The sequence below is a fragment of the Serinus canaria genome, chromosome 2 (assembly GCF_022539315.1).
Source record: "Serinus canaria isolate serCan28SL12 chromosome 2, serCan2020, whole genome shotgun sequence".
Classification (NCBI taxonomy): domain Eukaryota; kingdom Metazoa; phylum Chordata; class Aves; order Passeriformes; family Fringillidae; genus Serinus; species Serinus canaria.
Genome location: NC_066315.1, coordinates 85,106,691 through 85,122,368, shown reverse-complemented (window position 1 = coordinate 85,122,368; position 15,678 = coordinate 85,106,691). Strand labels below are relative to the sequence as shown.

Here is a 15,678-nt window from a genome sequence, read left to right as displayed (position 1 = left end):
GTAATTAAGAACAGCATCAACTTACTGATCCATAAAAACCAATGTACTTCTTTAGGAATGTGAAATTCTCATCTGTATCACCATTTATTCTGCAACAGTAAAGCTTTAGAAAAACATCCAATCAAAATGTGGCTCAACATCTCAATCTGATAGATTTTAAAATGGAATATTGCTGCCCTGTAGAAATTCTTACACCTTCCAAAAATTACCATAACCTCTCAGCCCAGGCTTTTTAGTTTGATGTTTCTAGGGAGCTGGGTTTTTTTGTGTTTTTGTTGGGTTTTTTCTTGCTTTGTTGCATGCTGTTAATTGTGACAATGAACTGCATTTTTCAGATTGAGCATTTCATCAGACCTAATAGCTAAATATCACAGAAATCAAAATATTTGGGTGGACAACATGAGTAAATAATGTCAATAAATAGTCACAGTCTCCTGTTTGTAACAACAAAATGACAATTTTTCCATGGTACCTCCCTTATTTTTCTTGTTGTTGGCATGGAGAAACATAGAAATGACATCAAGACAAAACATGGAGAGAAAGCTATCAGAAGCTGAGAGCATTTTCCACCCATGAACAAACACAAATACATTCCATTTAAACTAAAGCAAAATCAGCATAAAATCTGCTAGGTTTCAGTACTGCTTCAAGAAATAAGCCATACCATTTCTCTAAGACAAAAAGTAAATTAACTTTCAAATGCATCCCCACCATCCTTATGTAAACAAGTGACAAACAGTTTTCATTCTCACAATTGTGCTATTTGCAAAGTCTAAGTGGGAAAAAAATACAGTGCATTAGCAGGAAAAGAATGTTAGAGATCCTTGGCAGACTCCACTGTCTCCAACAGATCTGAATCAAGACCAGAATGAACAGCACCATCAAGAGGGAAAAGGTCTGTCATGGAACTCACCCAGCCAAAATGGCTTGAGATAGGGTGTCTAGAAGTAATGCCAAAACATCAGTGCTGAAGCCATTTATCAGAAGTACTTGAAAAGAATCCCTGCAGAGCAGAAGTCTTGAAAACATAGTCCCTGAAGAATTTTTCACTGCTCATAGTATACCACCTTAAGAAACTCTTGTTCTGCATTTTAGGACAGTGTTACCTTGTGGGCTCCCATGATGGCCTGTTAGACATATCCACAAAGAGAGCCTGAGCAATTATATGGTAATTTAAACACAACAGCTTCTTGACATTTCTTGCTTTCTCTGTTAAACCTCAAGGAAGCCAAGGAAAGGGCTTTACCTGTCACCAACATCTTAAAGCAGCCCGCTGGCCTAAACAACCTCCATTGTGTACTACCCTACACAATGAAGCATCCACCAAGTAACTTGTGTTGGAAACAAGAGAAAAAAGCCAAAAAGGTAAGCAACTCAACAAGCAAGAAAGCCATGAACACAATGCAGACTTGAAAAGAAAGGTTGTTTTCCTACATTCTCCTACTGACCCTTTTGCTGGTTGCAACACCTTCTGCAGGGCCAGCTTCATTTCTTGGCCAGATGTTCACCCTGGCTCTTCCAAAACCAGCCCCAATATAAAAACAATCTGAATCTCCTGAATTGCACAGCTATTCTCAAGGGTGCAAATGGCAGCAGGTGAAACTGTGGAGACCTGAAAGCCGTCCAATCCCCACCCATGTTTTAGTTAACCCTCCACAGTACAAGGCCAAGTATGTTGGCTTTTCTCCTTCACTAGATATAAGTTTCCATTCTGCTGGAGTGTACAGCAACTACTAAAAGCCTCTTTTCACTTTATTCAGTAACAGAATAGCGTTAATTTAAAATTGCATTCTTGTCCAGGTTATTTACAGATACACATTATAAACCTCCAGCAACTGCCACCATTCTCTTCTTTCCTTTTGAAGAAAAATCCTTCATGTTTTCCACTATGCTCATCCAATCCCTCACAGAGGAAACAAATACCTACAGCCTCTTAAACCAATAGAAGTTTTTAAGACTTTGCTTTCTGCTTGCTTTGTTTTATTTACATGTCTCATTTGAAAAGTGTTTAAAAAGAATATCTTCATCATTTTTCCATGGATGAACAGGAACTTTTGGCAAAAAGATGATGAAAACAGCCACATTACAGGACATTCTGGCCATTTTGAGTAGGAGTTTCCACAGCTAAGGTTCTGAAATTTTAAAAATGTCATGAATATCCAGCTATTAAAGCCTTCACTCTGAGTTCAGCAAGCTTCAGTGACCTTGATGAGCACAGCAGCTTTGGCATGGCAGAAAGGCAGGTCCTGAGGTAGCCTAATCTCAGAAAATTAAAAGCTTTGAAGATTAAGAGCAGGACCTTGAAATGACCCAGACAGAAACAGAGAGAGACTAAATGGTTTCTGAAGCCAGTCCCTCCCAGACAGCAATCTGCTGTTAAGCTCCTAAGGCCTGCAGCCAGAAGGTCCATCTCAGGAGCACTCCAGAGCTCAGTGTTTTGGTTTCAGAACTGCGAGGCCCAAAAATGGAGTTTAATTTGCTAGAAATACAGGACAAAGGAAGACACTACTGACTGCATTTGCTACCCTACATCTAGAATATTCTGGTTTTATGAATAACATCACGTAAGCTGCATTTACCGTGAAGGAACAATGTTAAGTCCTACAGAGAAGTTTATTCCACTTCCCAAAGCTCTGGTGGTTCTTGTTTATCTTTTCTTCTCTCACAGAACATGGACAAAAATGAAATGCAGAAATCCATCTGAATCTTCACCTTCAAGCACCAGTTACATGTTTGGTTTTTTTTGTTGTTTTTTTTTTCCCCAGGATAGCCATCACAAAATAAATTATAACTGTGTTTCAGGAAGAATATGTATCATTGATTTTACATGCCCAAAAGAAGCAGAAAAATAAAACAAGGTGGACAATAGCTTGCCATTTCAAAAGCAAAGTCTGGCAGGAAAAGCACCAAATGGTCTCTCACTTGCCAGATTGCTTGGCAGTGCCAAAATGCTACTGTGCAGTGTTAAAAGAGGTGAAGTTAAAATTATCAGAATTATCACAGAGACACCAATGGAAATGAAAAAATGAGACAAATTCAAAATGTATTGCTACCTCCCCAAAATAATCCTTTCAATTACTTGCTTTCAGCTCATTATAAAGTTAGTTGGAAATACAAATTTGCTGTTCTTTGCAGTGATTTTTATCATCTATGCACAAAACTGAAGACTATATCAATTTCTACATTCAAAACTCTTATTGCATAGGAAAGGAGGCTCAGTTCAGCTTGTATTGGCTACTCTATCAGCAGACTCTCTTCTAACTGGATTCTAACAGAACAGTTTTTTATCTTGTAGTGGTTATGCCCCAAACTGGTAGGTGCAAATAAGACACACAAATACACACACATGAATATCTGGAAAATAGTATCTAAAATTCTTCTCTATATAAAATAATCTTCAGAGGCGCAGTTCAGACTTATAAGGCATATTCAGATTTATAAGGCATATTCATCAAAGGCAAGACAGCTACCAGAAGTGGAGAAAGAGTAAAAGCAAAAGGGATGTATCTCCTACTGTTAACAAACTCTGACCAATTCAGAATTCAGTTAAACATGCCCATAAATTAATCACAACTATCCAGTCCAATATAGTAACCAGAAATACAAAAATAGATTTAAAATTTCTGTTCATTTTACATCTTAAGTAAGACAATCACCTGAAAGATTCATAAAAGGAAAATTCTTCAAAAAAGCAAATCTCCCATGTGCATTTACACAAACACACACTGATGCTTACTTCTGCTTTCTCTTTCAGTTCTCAAAGAGATGATTATGGAAATTGTGTCATAGCAATCCATGTGTGCTAGCAATAACTAAATAAGAAAAAAAAGCAAGAGAGGAGAATATTAAAAAGAAACATGTACCCCCATCCCTTGGACTGGTTCAATCAATTCCAGGAGTAAAAAAAGAAACCAATAGAGGTCTTTTCTTCAAAAAGATAAATTGAGAACTCAGTTTATCAAGACAAAATAAATTGAGTTTATAACTTCAGGAACACCACCCCAATATAATCCTCTACATGACTAAGATCATAAGAAAGATCTCAAGAGTTCTCCAAACAAACCATCCTTATTTCTCAAGTTCAAAGAACTATAAAATCTTACTAGACTAACCAAGATATTCATATTCATAGATTTCTTTACACTATGTCATATTTTAGAGAACTGTAAAATTGAACGTAGAGAGAGGAGTCAAAAAATTCTTCATCATACAAAGGGAGAGACGTATGGGCATACAAGGGAAAGATTTTTATATTTTCTCTTCCTATGCTGACCTGAACACATGAAGTTAGCCACATGCTTATTTATAAAAATTTAGTGAATGTTTACTTACCCAGCGTCCTCCTGGAAACCTTCTAGTTCATCTCTTTGCTCTGCTAGGGTGGATTCTAGATCCAGATAGGTACCATTATGAGACAATTGCAGGGTGCAGTCATCAAGCTGTAGAACAAAATTCAGACCATTAGATCAGAGCAGTCTTTCTCTCTAACATACCTCTAACATTGCCTTCCCATTTTCCACATTCCCAGACAAGATCTCCCTAAAACAAACAATATGTTGGGAGCAGGTAAGAAAAATTTCTGGGCAATTTACTAAATTCCAAACCTATGTTCCCTAGACCATGCTTGCTCACAATACCAACACAACTAACACAGTGAAACTTATTAGAACATAGAGAAGAAGCTTAGAGGGCTTTAGCACAGAGCCTTTAAAATGTAATACAGAAAGAGAAGTTAATTTCAATGTACATTTAGGATATAAATTACTATTCTCTGTTCTTACAGTACAGTTGTAAGTAGAGTTTCTGAGCCCCTGGATGAAGATAGAAGGAACAAAGGGCTATTTTGTGAGCCACTGCATGGCCCCTGTGAGGACAGATATAGCCAAGAAACAGTGCAAAATGTGGCAGCCATGAGTTGGGGTCCTACAGTAAGGGCAAGTACAGTCAACCAAGTCACAGATTTTTACTGGCAGGCTGCTTTTAGGGCCAGGCACTAACCAGCCTCAGAGGGTGCAGGAACAACATTCCTAAGCACTGGGTGGGGGGAGGACTGGAAAGCTGTGCCAGCTTCCTACGAAGGTACTGAGGTAATCAAGGACCAGACCTGAAAGCAGAAATCTGCCCACAATGATTCTAGGGAGGGAGGGAAGGAGGAATCAATAAACTGTCTTTATTTCTTTTCTGTTTCCCCTCATCTTCAAGTTTTCCATTAATTGTTCCAGCTGTTAAAAAAAGGCAAATTTGACCAAATTTAGAAAATAAATTTTCTGGGGTTTTATTTGCAGGGTGCTCATCACAATAGAAGACCTAGGATGAATCATCCCAAAACTCTGGCTAACTCATTGACCAGGAAAAAAAAATAGTTACTGATCAAGAAGGAAAATTAAAGAAGCTGGGAGAAGAGTTAGAAAGAAACATGAGCCCCTCTCTCACCATGACATAACTCAGTGTCAAATAACAAATAATGAGGAAAAAAGCCTTCCCAGGGCAGGAGAACAAGACAACATTTACCAAGAGGCAAGTGAATGTACAGGGTTATCCTATCTCACCACTAGGGATTTAAGTGACCATCTGGTCAGAGAATCCAGCCCAGAAGAATAAAAATGGACATCAGTGTGTCCAGTTGAACACACTGCTGGGACCACCATGTGCAGCACTGCACTGGGGGCTCTTTTGTATCTGCTTCCAAGCTCACAAATATTGTAAGCTCCAAATGTGTTGTGCTACCACATACAAAATCCAGTCTGACAGCCAAACAGAACAGAGAACCATTAAGGCTGGAGAAGACCTCTGTGATCAGCGAGTTTCACTGTTACCCAGCACATGTTAACCAAAAAAGCATGTTCCTCCATGCCACATCCACATGTCTTTTGAACACTGCAGGGATGGCAATTCCACCACTTCATTGGAGAGCGTGTTCCAACACCTGGCCATTCTTTCAGTGAAGAAATTGTTTCTAATATCCAATCTAAACCTCTGCAGGTAGAATTTGAGGCCATTTCCTCTTGTCACAGAATCATAGAATGGTTTGGGTTGGAAGGAACCCTAATCACCTACTTCCAACCCCTTATGTCATAGTTTTACTGCTGCACAATGGGTTCCCCTTCCTTCTGCTGGCTGCCCATGCTGCATGTGTATGTGTAGATATGCTTCATTTGGGTGATCAATCCCACTGCCTTTTCATGGGAAGAAGCTCCAATTTCTGCATGAGCATTCCCAAGTGCTTCTGCAGTTTCTCGCACACCAGTAACTCTTGATGCTGCATGGATCTCCACCCCCTACCACTAACGAGACAGCAGACCAAAGGACCTCACTAGCACACTGTCTCTCAAACAGAGGCATGCTGCCTCCAGGTCTGTCTTCAGTGACCATGATTTTATCCCTTCACCCCTCCAAATCTTGTTTAAAGCTATAACTGCACCAAAGGGGAAACTGCCGCAGCCAAAAGACTGGGTTTTCTGGTTCTGTTTGTTACTAATGCCATAGTTGTTGTTGTTTGTTTATTATACACACTAGTAAAGAACTGTTATTCCTATTCCCATACCTTTTTGCCCGAGAGCCCCTAATTTCCAAAATTATAATAATTCAGAGGAAGGGGGTTCATATGCTCCATTCCAAGGGAGACTCCTGCCTTCCCAAGCAGACACATGTCTTTCAAACCAAGGCAATCAAAGAACCCAAAATGAAGATGGTTTCATTCCTCTGGATTTTACAAAAACAAATTGACAGATTCTTTGCATGCCTCCATCTACCAAAAGGCAACTACGGCAATGGTGGTGTAACCATACATCCCTGCTGCAAAGGCCACTTTGAGAAGAGTCAAATATTTAACACCATACTTCATGCCCATCTTCTGCCACAGGTGTCAGCCAATGACTCTCTGAAGGAGTAAGCAGGGATCTGAAACAGCCAGTGACTCAAGGAAAGGAAGTTACCACCCTTTTCACTTCCGTGGAATTTTCTTTCTGCTCTTTTAATACTTAGAAAGAAAATAAATTAAAGTCTATCCTTGATGAATTACCTCTTTTAATTTCCCATCCAAGCTTTGATTCTCAGTATCTGTTCAGGAAAAGCATATTAAGCAGCCACTTGTGTTATCTGGCAGTCAATACCTAAACTTAGTCACTCTGTTTCCTGCTACTAATTTATATACAAGAAAGGAAGACAGTGTATTCTGGATTAGCTGTGTTGGAAATACTGTAGAACAGCTCATTTACAATTAGTGATAGAGTGCGACTTTTGTAATTTGAAAGAAAAGTTCAGCCTCTGGAGAAAGGGTAGAGAGAGGAGGTTGCATTTCAAACTTGTTCCATTTTTTTTTTTTGCTTTTCTTTTTTGGATTTTTCCCTGGTAAAGGAGTAAGCCATTAAATAAGGTGACATAAGATTTTACTTGGATTCCTAGAGATTAAAGAAAGCAAAGAACCTGTAAATGCAACCCTCTGATATTTAAAATATGATAGCAGTGCTACTCTGTCTCTTTCCAGTTACAAAGGAGATTATTAACCTATGCTAATTCAAAATACAGTATTCAGAAAAGAAAGACTAAATACTACTCTGGGAAACTTTTTCCAAGTAGTTCAGGGTATGTAATGAAATGCTAATTTATTCAAAGTAATGCCAAAAGGCAAACTACTAATTAGATAAATGTTGTGCTGTCTCTATGGAGATTAGGAGATTTGCCCACAATTTCCATTTATACTGCATAATTAGAGAAAAGAAGCTGTGCTTTACTAATATCTTGTGACTTTAGTGTACAAAAAGCACTATGGGAACAGGAAGTCCTTCATGGACAAAATAAGTAAGAATAGTACATTGTACCTATGTTAATCTCATTTCCATAGTTTCAGCTGAACATGATATTCATTTGGGTTTTAAGGCATTGTACACTGCAAGCTGTATTTGTTAACATGAGTTACGGTAACGAGAGAAATGGCAATATCTTTTATTTCCCTTAATTCTGAGTCTTGCCAAAAAGTTGGGCATGTTTTAGTCAAAGATGGAAGTGATCAAAACAACACTTTAAAGTTAAGGTAAGTATTAAGGCAATGAACTCTTAAAATCTTCCTTATATAGTATCACTTTGCTACTCTGCCTCCAGCTTCACTTGCACACATATATTACAGGTAGAATACAAAAAGAGAAGCCACTTCATGAATTATTTTTAATTAGTAAATTGCCTGCATTTTCAACACAAAGGATAGCTGATGTTCTCTCATTAGTGCTTATTAGTAACAATTCAGGATGTTGGTCCCTCCCCTCTGCTCAACTTTAATCCCATGTTTATCTGCTATACATCACTTCTCCTGTCTCTGGAGACAGTCACAAATAACTCCATCTAGCTCATTCATTACATGCTTCTCAATGCTTTATCATAATTCACATTGAAATCCTTATTAAAAAACATCTTCTTTTAGGAAAATCAAGAGCCAGAATTCTTACAGACAATCTTTTAAAGAATACTTAACTGAGCTGGTTTACATCATCATGAATGAGGCTTCTATTCAGCTCTTGGGAATTTATTTAACCTTTTTATTCGTAATTTTCTTTAACCGTTCAGTATTCCTTACTAGTCTCAAAATTCTGATCAGCATTCTGTTATTATTAAACTGCATAATTGATTTCTACTACTGTCAAGAGGTGAGATTCTTCAAGACCTTTTCAAAATCTTACAAAACCATTTGTTCTAAAAATCTCTAACCCCTCCCTTCACATTGTTTATCATCTTTTGCATGACACTTTCCTGTACTGCCAAGAAGACCCAAAAGATTGATACAAGTCATTTAAATAGAACTCATCCTGTAGGCTTTTCCAAACTTAATAATCACATTAAAAGAATACTACCAGTATTGTGGAACCATAAACAGAAATAAGCACCATCAAATGGGACAAAAGTAATGCTATTTCGCTGAGTCAAACACAAGGTTACTCCATAACCAGTCTTCTTCAAGATTTCAAGATTTTGATTTTAGTATAAGCATTAAATGGTATCAAAAAGCCATTAAAAAAAACCTATGTGTTCATTTCAATTACATTTTCATCTTTGCAAATAAACAATTTCTTTGGAAAACATCTATGGTATATTTTTGAATCCCTATGGAAATTTCTGAAATCCCTACCAAGAGAGGGACTACCTAGGAGTGGGTAGTTTGTGTGTTTCTTCATACAAATGAAGAAACAAGAACACATGTAACAGCCAACAAAATAAGTGCTTTAGTCAGACTCACCAGCTGTGGATATTCAGATGTGTGCATTGGGTTTACAGGAAGGAAGCAAAGAAATTAAGACTGTCTGTACACAGGTCATCCTCATTAAAAATGTAACTGATGTGCTAATTATCATCTTCAGTTTCATAATGAAACGGTAAGATCTATACTCTGTCATGACAAGATCAGTTTCAAGAAGTAGTAGTTGCTTAGGTGCCGATTCACCGATTTATAGCTGTCTTTTTGAACAACAGGAGAACCAGGAAAAGGCTTCTTAAGCAGCACTGACTTCACTACCAACTCACTGATTTTCCATAACTGACCAGAAACATAGAAACAGTGAGACAACCAGATGCTTGTGTACAACAGTCTGACATGTAAGTAGAGCAACTAAATTAAACCACTCTTTCTGTAATAAAAGTTCTAGAAGAAGAACAGGGAGATGTTTGAACTTTTTCAGACTCTATCTGGTGTCCACACAGTGGTAACTGATCCATACCACTCACACACTACAGTACCTATGCTGCAACCAAAACTGGCACAAATGGAAAACCACGAAAGTACAACGCACACAAAGCTAAACACCATCATCCAAACAGTTCCATATATACACATAGATATAAATTATGCATGTATTTTAGAAAGTTTTCCCTGCAGTTAAAAAAAAAAAAAAAAGACCAATTGCCTAAATTTGACAGACACATCTAAAACTGCTGAAGAGGAAGAACATAAAAAGATCATAAGATTATAAACAATATTTAGACTGTAATATATTTATACCTACACTGGTTAAAGTTTCATTTAGTTGAGCACAGTTCATTATGCAAAAGCAAATAAACATTTGATTAAAAAGTTAAAATATGAGAATATTTAAAAGCAGAGCTTCCTACTCCTTCACATTTTGCCATTTCCCCAATTATGGAGTGAAACTGTACGCAAAAGGATAGGGACATCCTGGCTTCAATCACTGCCAGGAACAAGCATAACAAGGTCAGAGCTGCGAAGCTTGATCCTGGCCCTAAATCAAGGGTCACCCCCACCTCTCCAGCACATGGAGAGCCCTCAGCAGCAACACATCCATCTGCAAAATTGAACACATAGAGGTTGGAGAAAACCTAAACAACCCACTCAAGCAAGTGTTTCTTATAGGCTACCAGCAAGTCAAGAACATAGGACAGAAGCTCAGTTTATCTTGTGTCTCAGGTAACCATATCTGGCTAGTAGTGGTTAGTTCCTCCTCCTGGGGGGCAAAGATAGTTCATATAACAAGAATAACAAGCTTAAAAAGACTCAAAATAGATCAATAGTAGTATAACAGTGATTTTTTTTTCTCATTTCAAGCACTGACTCACAGAAAGAGTTAACAGCCATTTTTCTTCATAAGGAAGTCCTTATTGACATGCAACAGGAAAGCGCTTTTTTTTTTTTTTTAATTTCATAGTTGAAGTACATCACCAAAAGGAGCAAATAGCAGGGGAAAAAATAAGAGCAGCAAGAAAAGGTGTTGAATCAACCAGTTACCCGGTGCTGATAAATGACTGCTGCCACTTTCAGAAACTAGTTAGGTAACAGAAATTAAAGTAAATTTAAAAAAAAATATAAACGTGCATTCAGTCATTGTTTTCATGTACTTCGTTCAGCTTCTTACAATCCAAGAGAAATACCAAGAAACCAAGCACAAGGGGTGTGAGGAGAGAAGAACAGAGCAATTCCAATGTCCACACACAGACTGAGGACTGCTGCGTGCTCCTCCTCACACTCCCTTGCAAGGCTCCACTTACACACCACTCTCCTCACTCCAGAAGCCCACTGGGCACATAATTCAGTGCAAAGCCAGCACATATTTTACTATGCCAAAAGAAACTCACACAAATCTGTTTTCCTTCAGAAGGCTTTGACAGACACCAGTATACATCCAAGTGGATGTTTCTTGGATTTAATGTCCCTGTCCCATGGCAGCAGTAGGCTGGCAGAGGTTAAGGCAGGGAAATGGCAGATGCATCCTACTGCTGTTTCAAAAAGGCACAGCAAACCCACAAGCCATTCTCGTCTTCCTTGTTTATTCAAAGACCACAGAGTGATACTTTTTCGACAAACAATCATGAGAAATGCTCTTTTCTCACCTCCAAGTCCCTGTCCTGAGAATCTATTCAGAGGAACATCTTTTGAACAAATCTCTCTAAATGGCATGACCAGTAGATTGAGTGAGGTGATTCTCCACCTCTGCCTGAGACCCCGGCTGAAGTACTGCATCTGGTTCTGTGGTACTCATCCTAAGATGTGGACCTATCAGAGGGTTCCAGAGGAAGGCCATGAAGATGGTCAGAGGGCTGAAGCACCTCTCCTGTGAAGAAAGGCTGAGACAGCTGGACTTGTTCTGCCTGGAGAAGAGCAGGCTTCAGGGAGACCTCACTGAGGCCTCTCAGTACTTAAAGAGTGCTTGTAAATAAAAGGGAAAGCAGCTTTTTTTATTAGTAGATAGTAAAAGGACAAGGGGAAACAGTTCTAAACATAAGGAATGATTGAAATTAGATATCAGAAAGAAATTCTTTACTCAGAGCAGTAAGGCACTCTAACAAGTTTCCCAGAGAAGCTGTAGATGTGCCATCAATCAAAATGTTCAAGGCCAGGTTGGATGGCCTTAAGCAATCTAATATAATGGGTGAAATTGCTGCTTATGGCAAGGGGTTAGAACTAAATGATCTTTAAGATCCCTTCTAACCCACACAGATCTATGATAAATGCGAACAAAGTGTTACCAAGTTGGTAGCCAGTGTGTGCCTAGATAATAGCCAAGTATTCCCCTTATATTACTTTCTATTTAAAATAAAACAAGGCACACCTCAAACATTTATCAAGGATTCAAACAGTAATCAAGGATTCCATTCATAGGACAAAGGCCCCTACAGAATGAGATGACAGGAGGGTACTCTTGTTTACTGGTGTTAGTACAAATCACCCAAACCACTCAACTTTGCGGTCACTCACTGGAATCACAGCCAGCTGTCACCAGATTTCCAGTAATTTGAGCTAGACCCACTGGACAGATTACTTTGTTCATTTGGTTGTTTCCAAAATTTACAGAGAAAGGGAATTAGAGAGGGAGAGATTAGAGTAATCCAGTATCAAACTGCGGAAATAAAAATCCCTTTTCAATTCTAGCCTTTGGCACAGCCTCTGAAAATCCTTATCGTACTCAAATGTCTTAGCTCATCTTTCATTTAAACATGACTGGGTTACAATTGTTCTTATTAGTGATGGTGCACTCCTTATTCACCTCCAGCATGTTCTGCAGAGTAGGGTTGATGAAAAGCCAAGTTTCTTTACTCTCAGTTTTCCCTTTCTAAATCCAAAGCCTTGTTTGGCTTTACACATCACGAGTCTGACACATTCACACACTCGAGCTATGCAGTTCTTAAACACTCTCCCTTTTGGTTCAGCTGTTTCCAACACAATGGGAATCCTGTTACCAGGGACATCAAGTCTGTTTTCCCTTTGCATTCCCATATCCTCTCTTCTTTAATAAAACCAAATACTCCTCAGGAAAAAGCAGAAAAAACAGCTTTTCCTACTCACCAGCACAAAGGTATTCAATATTTCTAAGCAAAGTAGCACAAATTGATTGGCAGAAATGAGTATTTAATACTGTGTCATTAAAACCAAGCTTCACAGGAGAATGTGCCATATTTTAATGTTTTTCAAATTTTATTGCAGATCAGCAGATTCAGGCTTTCTGTACCTGCATACAGTGGTCCTTTGGTGGCACTTTAAAACATAACATGGCTGCTGTCACTGTTAGTTGTCACAGACTAAGACTAAATAGGAGTGGTCTAATTGTATCCCACAGATCACAGCAAATGCAAAAATTATTCATCTGACTTCAGTTACAACCAACTGCACTCATGATTGTCCCTTCTCATGTGAGTAGGTGCTACCTGGTCTGTGTTATGTCACCATCATTTTGGGCAATATGATGGAGAAAGAACAAAGCACCTAGGCCAGGACTGATGCCACACAACCTTTCTTGAGTAAAAAGCTTGACATTCATGAAATAAAAGGAAAGCAAATAATCTGTAGGCAAGCCACGTTAGTGCCCAAAATTAACGGACACTAAAAACTACTCTCATTTTCAACTTTGACAGCAACCCGACAGACTATCACTATCTTGATCTAAAAGCCCTGTGTGCCAAGCAGCTCCACTGCAATTATGTGAAACAAAGCTATATTCCTTCCCCCATACCTTTCTCCTTTTTAAAGCTAATTTTGTAATTCAAAGTATCTTCTAAGAACAACCCAAAGACCTATCCTTTAACATTCCAACTAAACCAAAACTTCTGTGAGGTCAGAGTTTTAAAAGAAAGGTCAGGCACTGGGGCTATACAGAAGGTCATTTTGGTGATGGCAACTGTGCCACATTCAGTCATCCATGCTCACAAGTCTGCTGATCTCTACCAAACTCACTCTTCCATACTCATTTAGAGGTTGATGGAAAGACCCCTAAAAACTTCCTAGATCTTAAACTTTACATTATAAGATGTAATCCAGCATGTACAACAGTACCCCAAATTTTTCAGCCCTTTAGGAGTGATTAGCATATCTTGTAGGAGTAGTTATTAATGCTAATGCTAATGTGATTTATTTTTAGCACAGTAATTGCCATTGTCAAAATACTTCATAAACTACGCTCACTTTGCAGAGCTTATGTGCCGTCGCATTGACCGAGCAATGCCTCCACACAAAGGATAATCCAAAGGTTTGCACAACTGGGTGTAGGGACACAGGAGCACAATCACTTTAAAAGGAACTGCTACTCTGATATGGAAATGGTGGCATTTTGAACATAGCCTACACTCCTAGTCTGAAACAGCAGCTTTTATCTCTGGTCTGGTAGACGCCACAAAATATTCCTGGGGTCAGGTAATACAGGGCATGAAGTGAAACTTAAATGGCACATTAGATCCTCAAGAGCCACTGGAAAAATACACTGCCAATAAAAATATTCTGCTGAAATAACAAAGACATTGAAAACAAACACAGAAAGCTGTTATATTAATATTATGGGTTTGACTTAAGAATAACAAAAGGAAGTTCAAAGTTCAAAATTCTGAAACTGCTATTTCAGAGGTGCCAAATACAGACAACACCCCAGCGAACATGTAATGAGTGGATGCCTACCTGTCGCTATTCTTGGGTAGCTTTGTCACTGACTCTCAGGCCTTTTGCTTTGCGATTCCCTTTAATGCAGTGTTCCCCAGGGAGTAATTTAGAATTTATTACAGTATCTGAGTCCAAGTGTGACACTGCAGCTTCCAACAGCAGCCACATAGGCATTGTTAGAAAGCACATGATTGTTCAAAATGTCAATAGCCATGGAACAAGATAGCCAAATTCATGTAGTGTTTAGTGCAATGTTTACTATTAACAAAAAAAAGTAACTGAAAAAAATTTAAATAATTGCATTTCTATATATAAAAAAAACCCCTGATAATAGTATATGGGATGGGGAACTAACACACCTAATTTTACCATTTTAAGTTACTTAAATTTGAGATGACACACAAACCAAACAGGCAACATAATTCAGCCAAGTCAAATTTAGACAAAAAAGCAAAATCTCTTTAACTCAAAAACCCACATTTTTCTCACAGTTAACATAACAATCCTATAGCATGAGAATAACTTAACCTCTGCATCTATTCAAACTTTTTGGCATCTAGATTTTTCACATCACTTTCCTCATCTGTGTTCAGCTTTTTCTAACTAAGACAAAGAGCTAGCTCTCCTCACCTTCATGATTAGGACATCTTCAGCTGAACAGAAAGGAGAGGCCATAAAACCAAGATTCTTTATTTGAAAGTATATACAGCTTTTTGGCTGATACACAGGGGATGCCTACAGCTGACAAGCTCTCATTAACATTTGGCTGGAATTACTGTGAAGGTATCCAAGGAAATGGAAATAATCTCAAAGAAGGAGATAGTTCAAGAAAAATGAGAGGAGGAGGAGAGAAAGGATTAGGTTCAATGAAGTTTATCATCTGAGGAATCTTTTGTTCAGAGTGTGTGTATCTGTGTGTAGCAAAAGCACTGAGTTAAAATCTCAGAAATCATTATTTTAAAAGTAGTAGACCAGGAAGGCAAAAATGATAACTACTTTATGATAATTCCACCTGTCTTTTGTGCATCTCTTATTAAACTGAAAACTGAAAAGTTTCCTATTTGAAAAAGGATTTTTGTAGTCACGTAGGAGAATGAATGTATAAATTGCAGCCTCTTATTTTTAACACATAACCCTGAGTAAAAGCTTTCTATTGATATCCTCCATCTTGCACACAAGGATTTTACCATTCCTATTCTAACTGCATTTGGGACACCACAGGTAGCTCACTATTCTATCAAAAAACTAAAATACTGGACTACTTCAGAACCATCCACACAATTTACAGATATGCAGGAATGCACACAGTAAGCAAT

General features: G+C 38.2%; 1 protein-coding gene across 6 annotated transcripts in view; it reads right to left on the bottom strand.

Moving 5' to 3' along the window:
• The window catches only part of FHOD3 (formin homology 2 domain containing 3), a 377,077-nt gene that overhangs the window by 333,983 nt on the left and 27,416 nt on the right, over positions 1–15,678 (bottom strand). For all 6 annotated transcript variants that reach the window (XM_050970942.1, XM_030230647.2, XM_050970943.1 and 3 more), the window contains exon 2: positions 4,333–4,439. In XM_050970942.1, the coding sequence (XP_050826899.1) occupies positions 4,333–4,439 (107 nt within the window). The remainder of the gene's footprint in view (positions 1–4,332; positions 4,440–15,678) is intronic.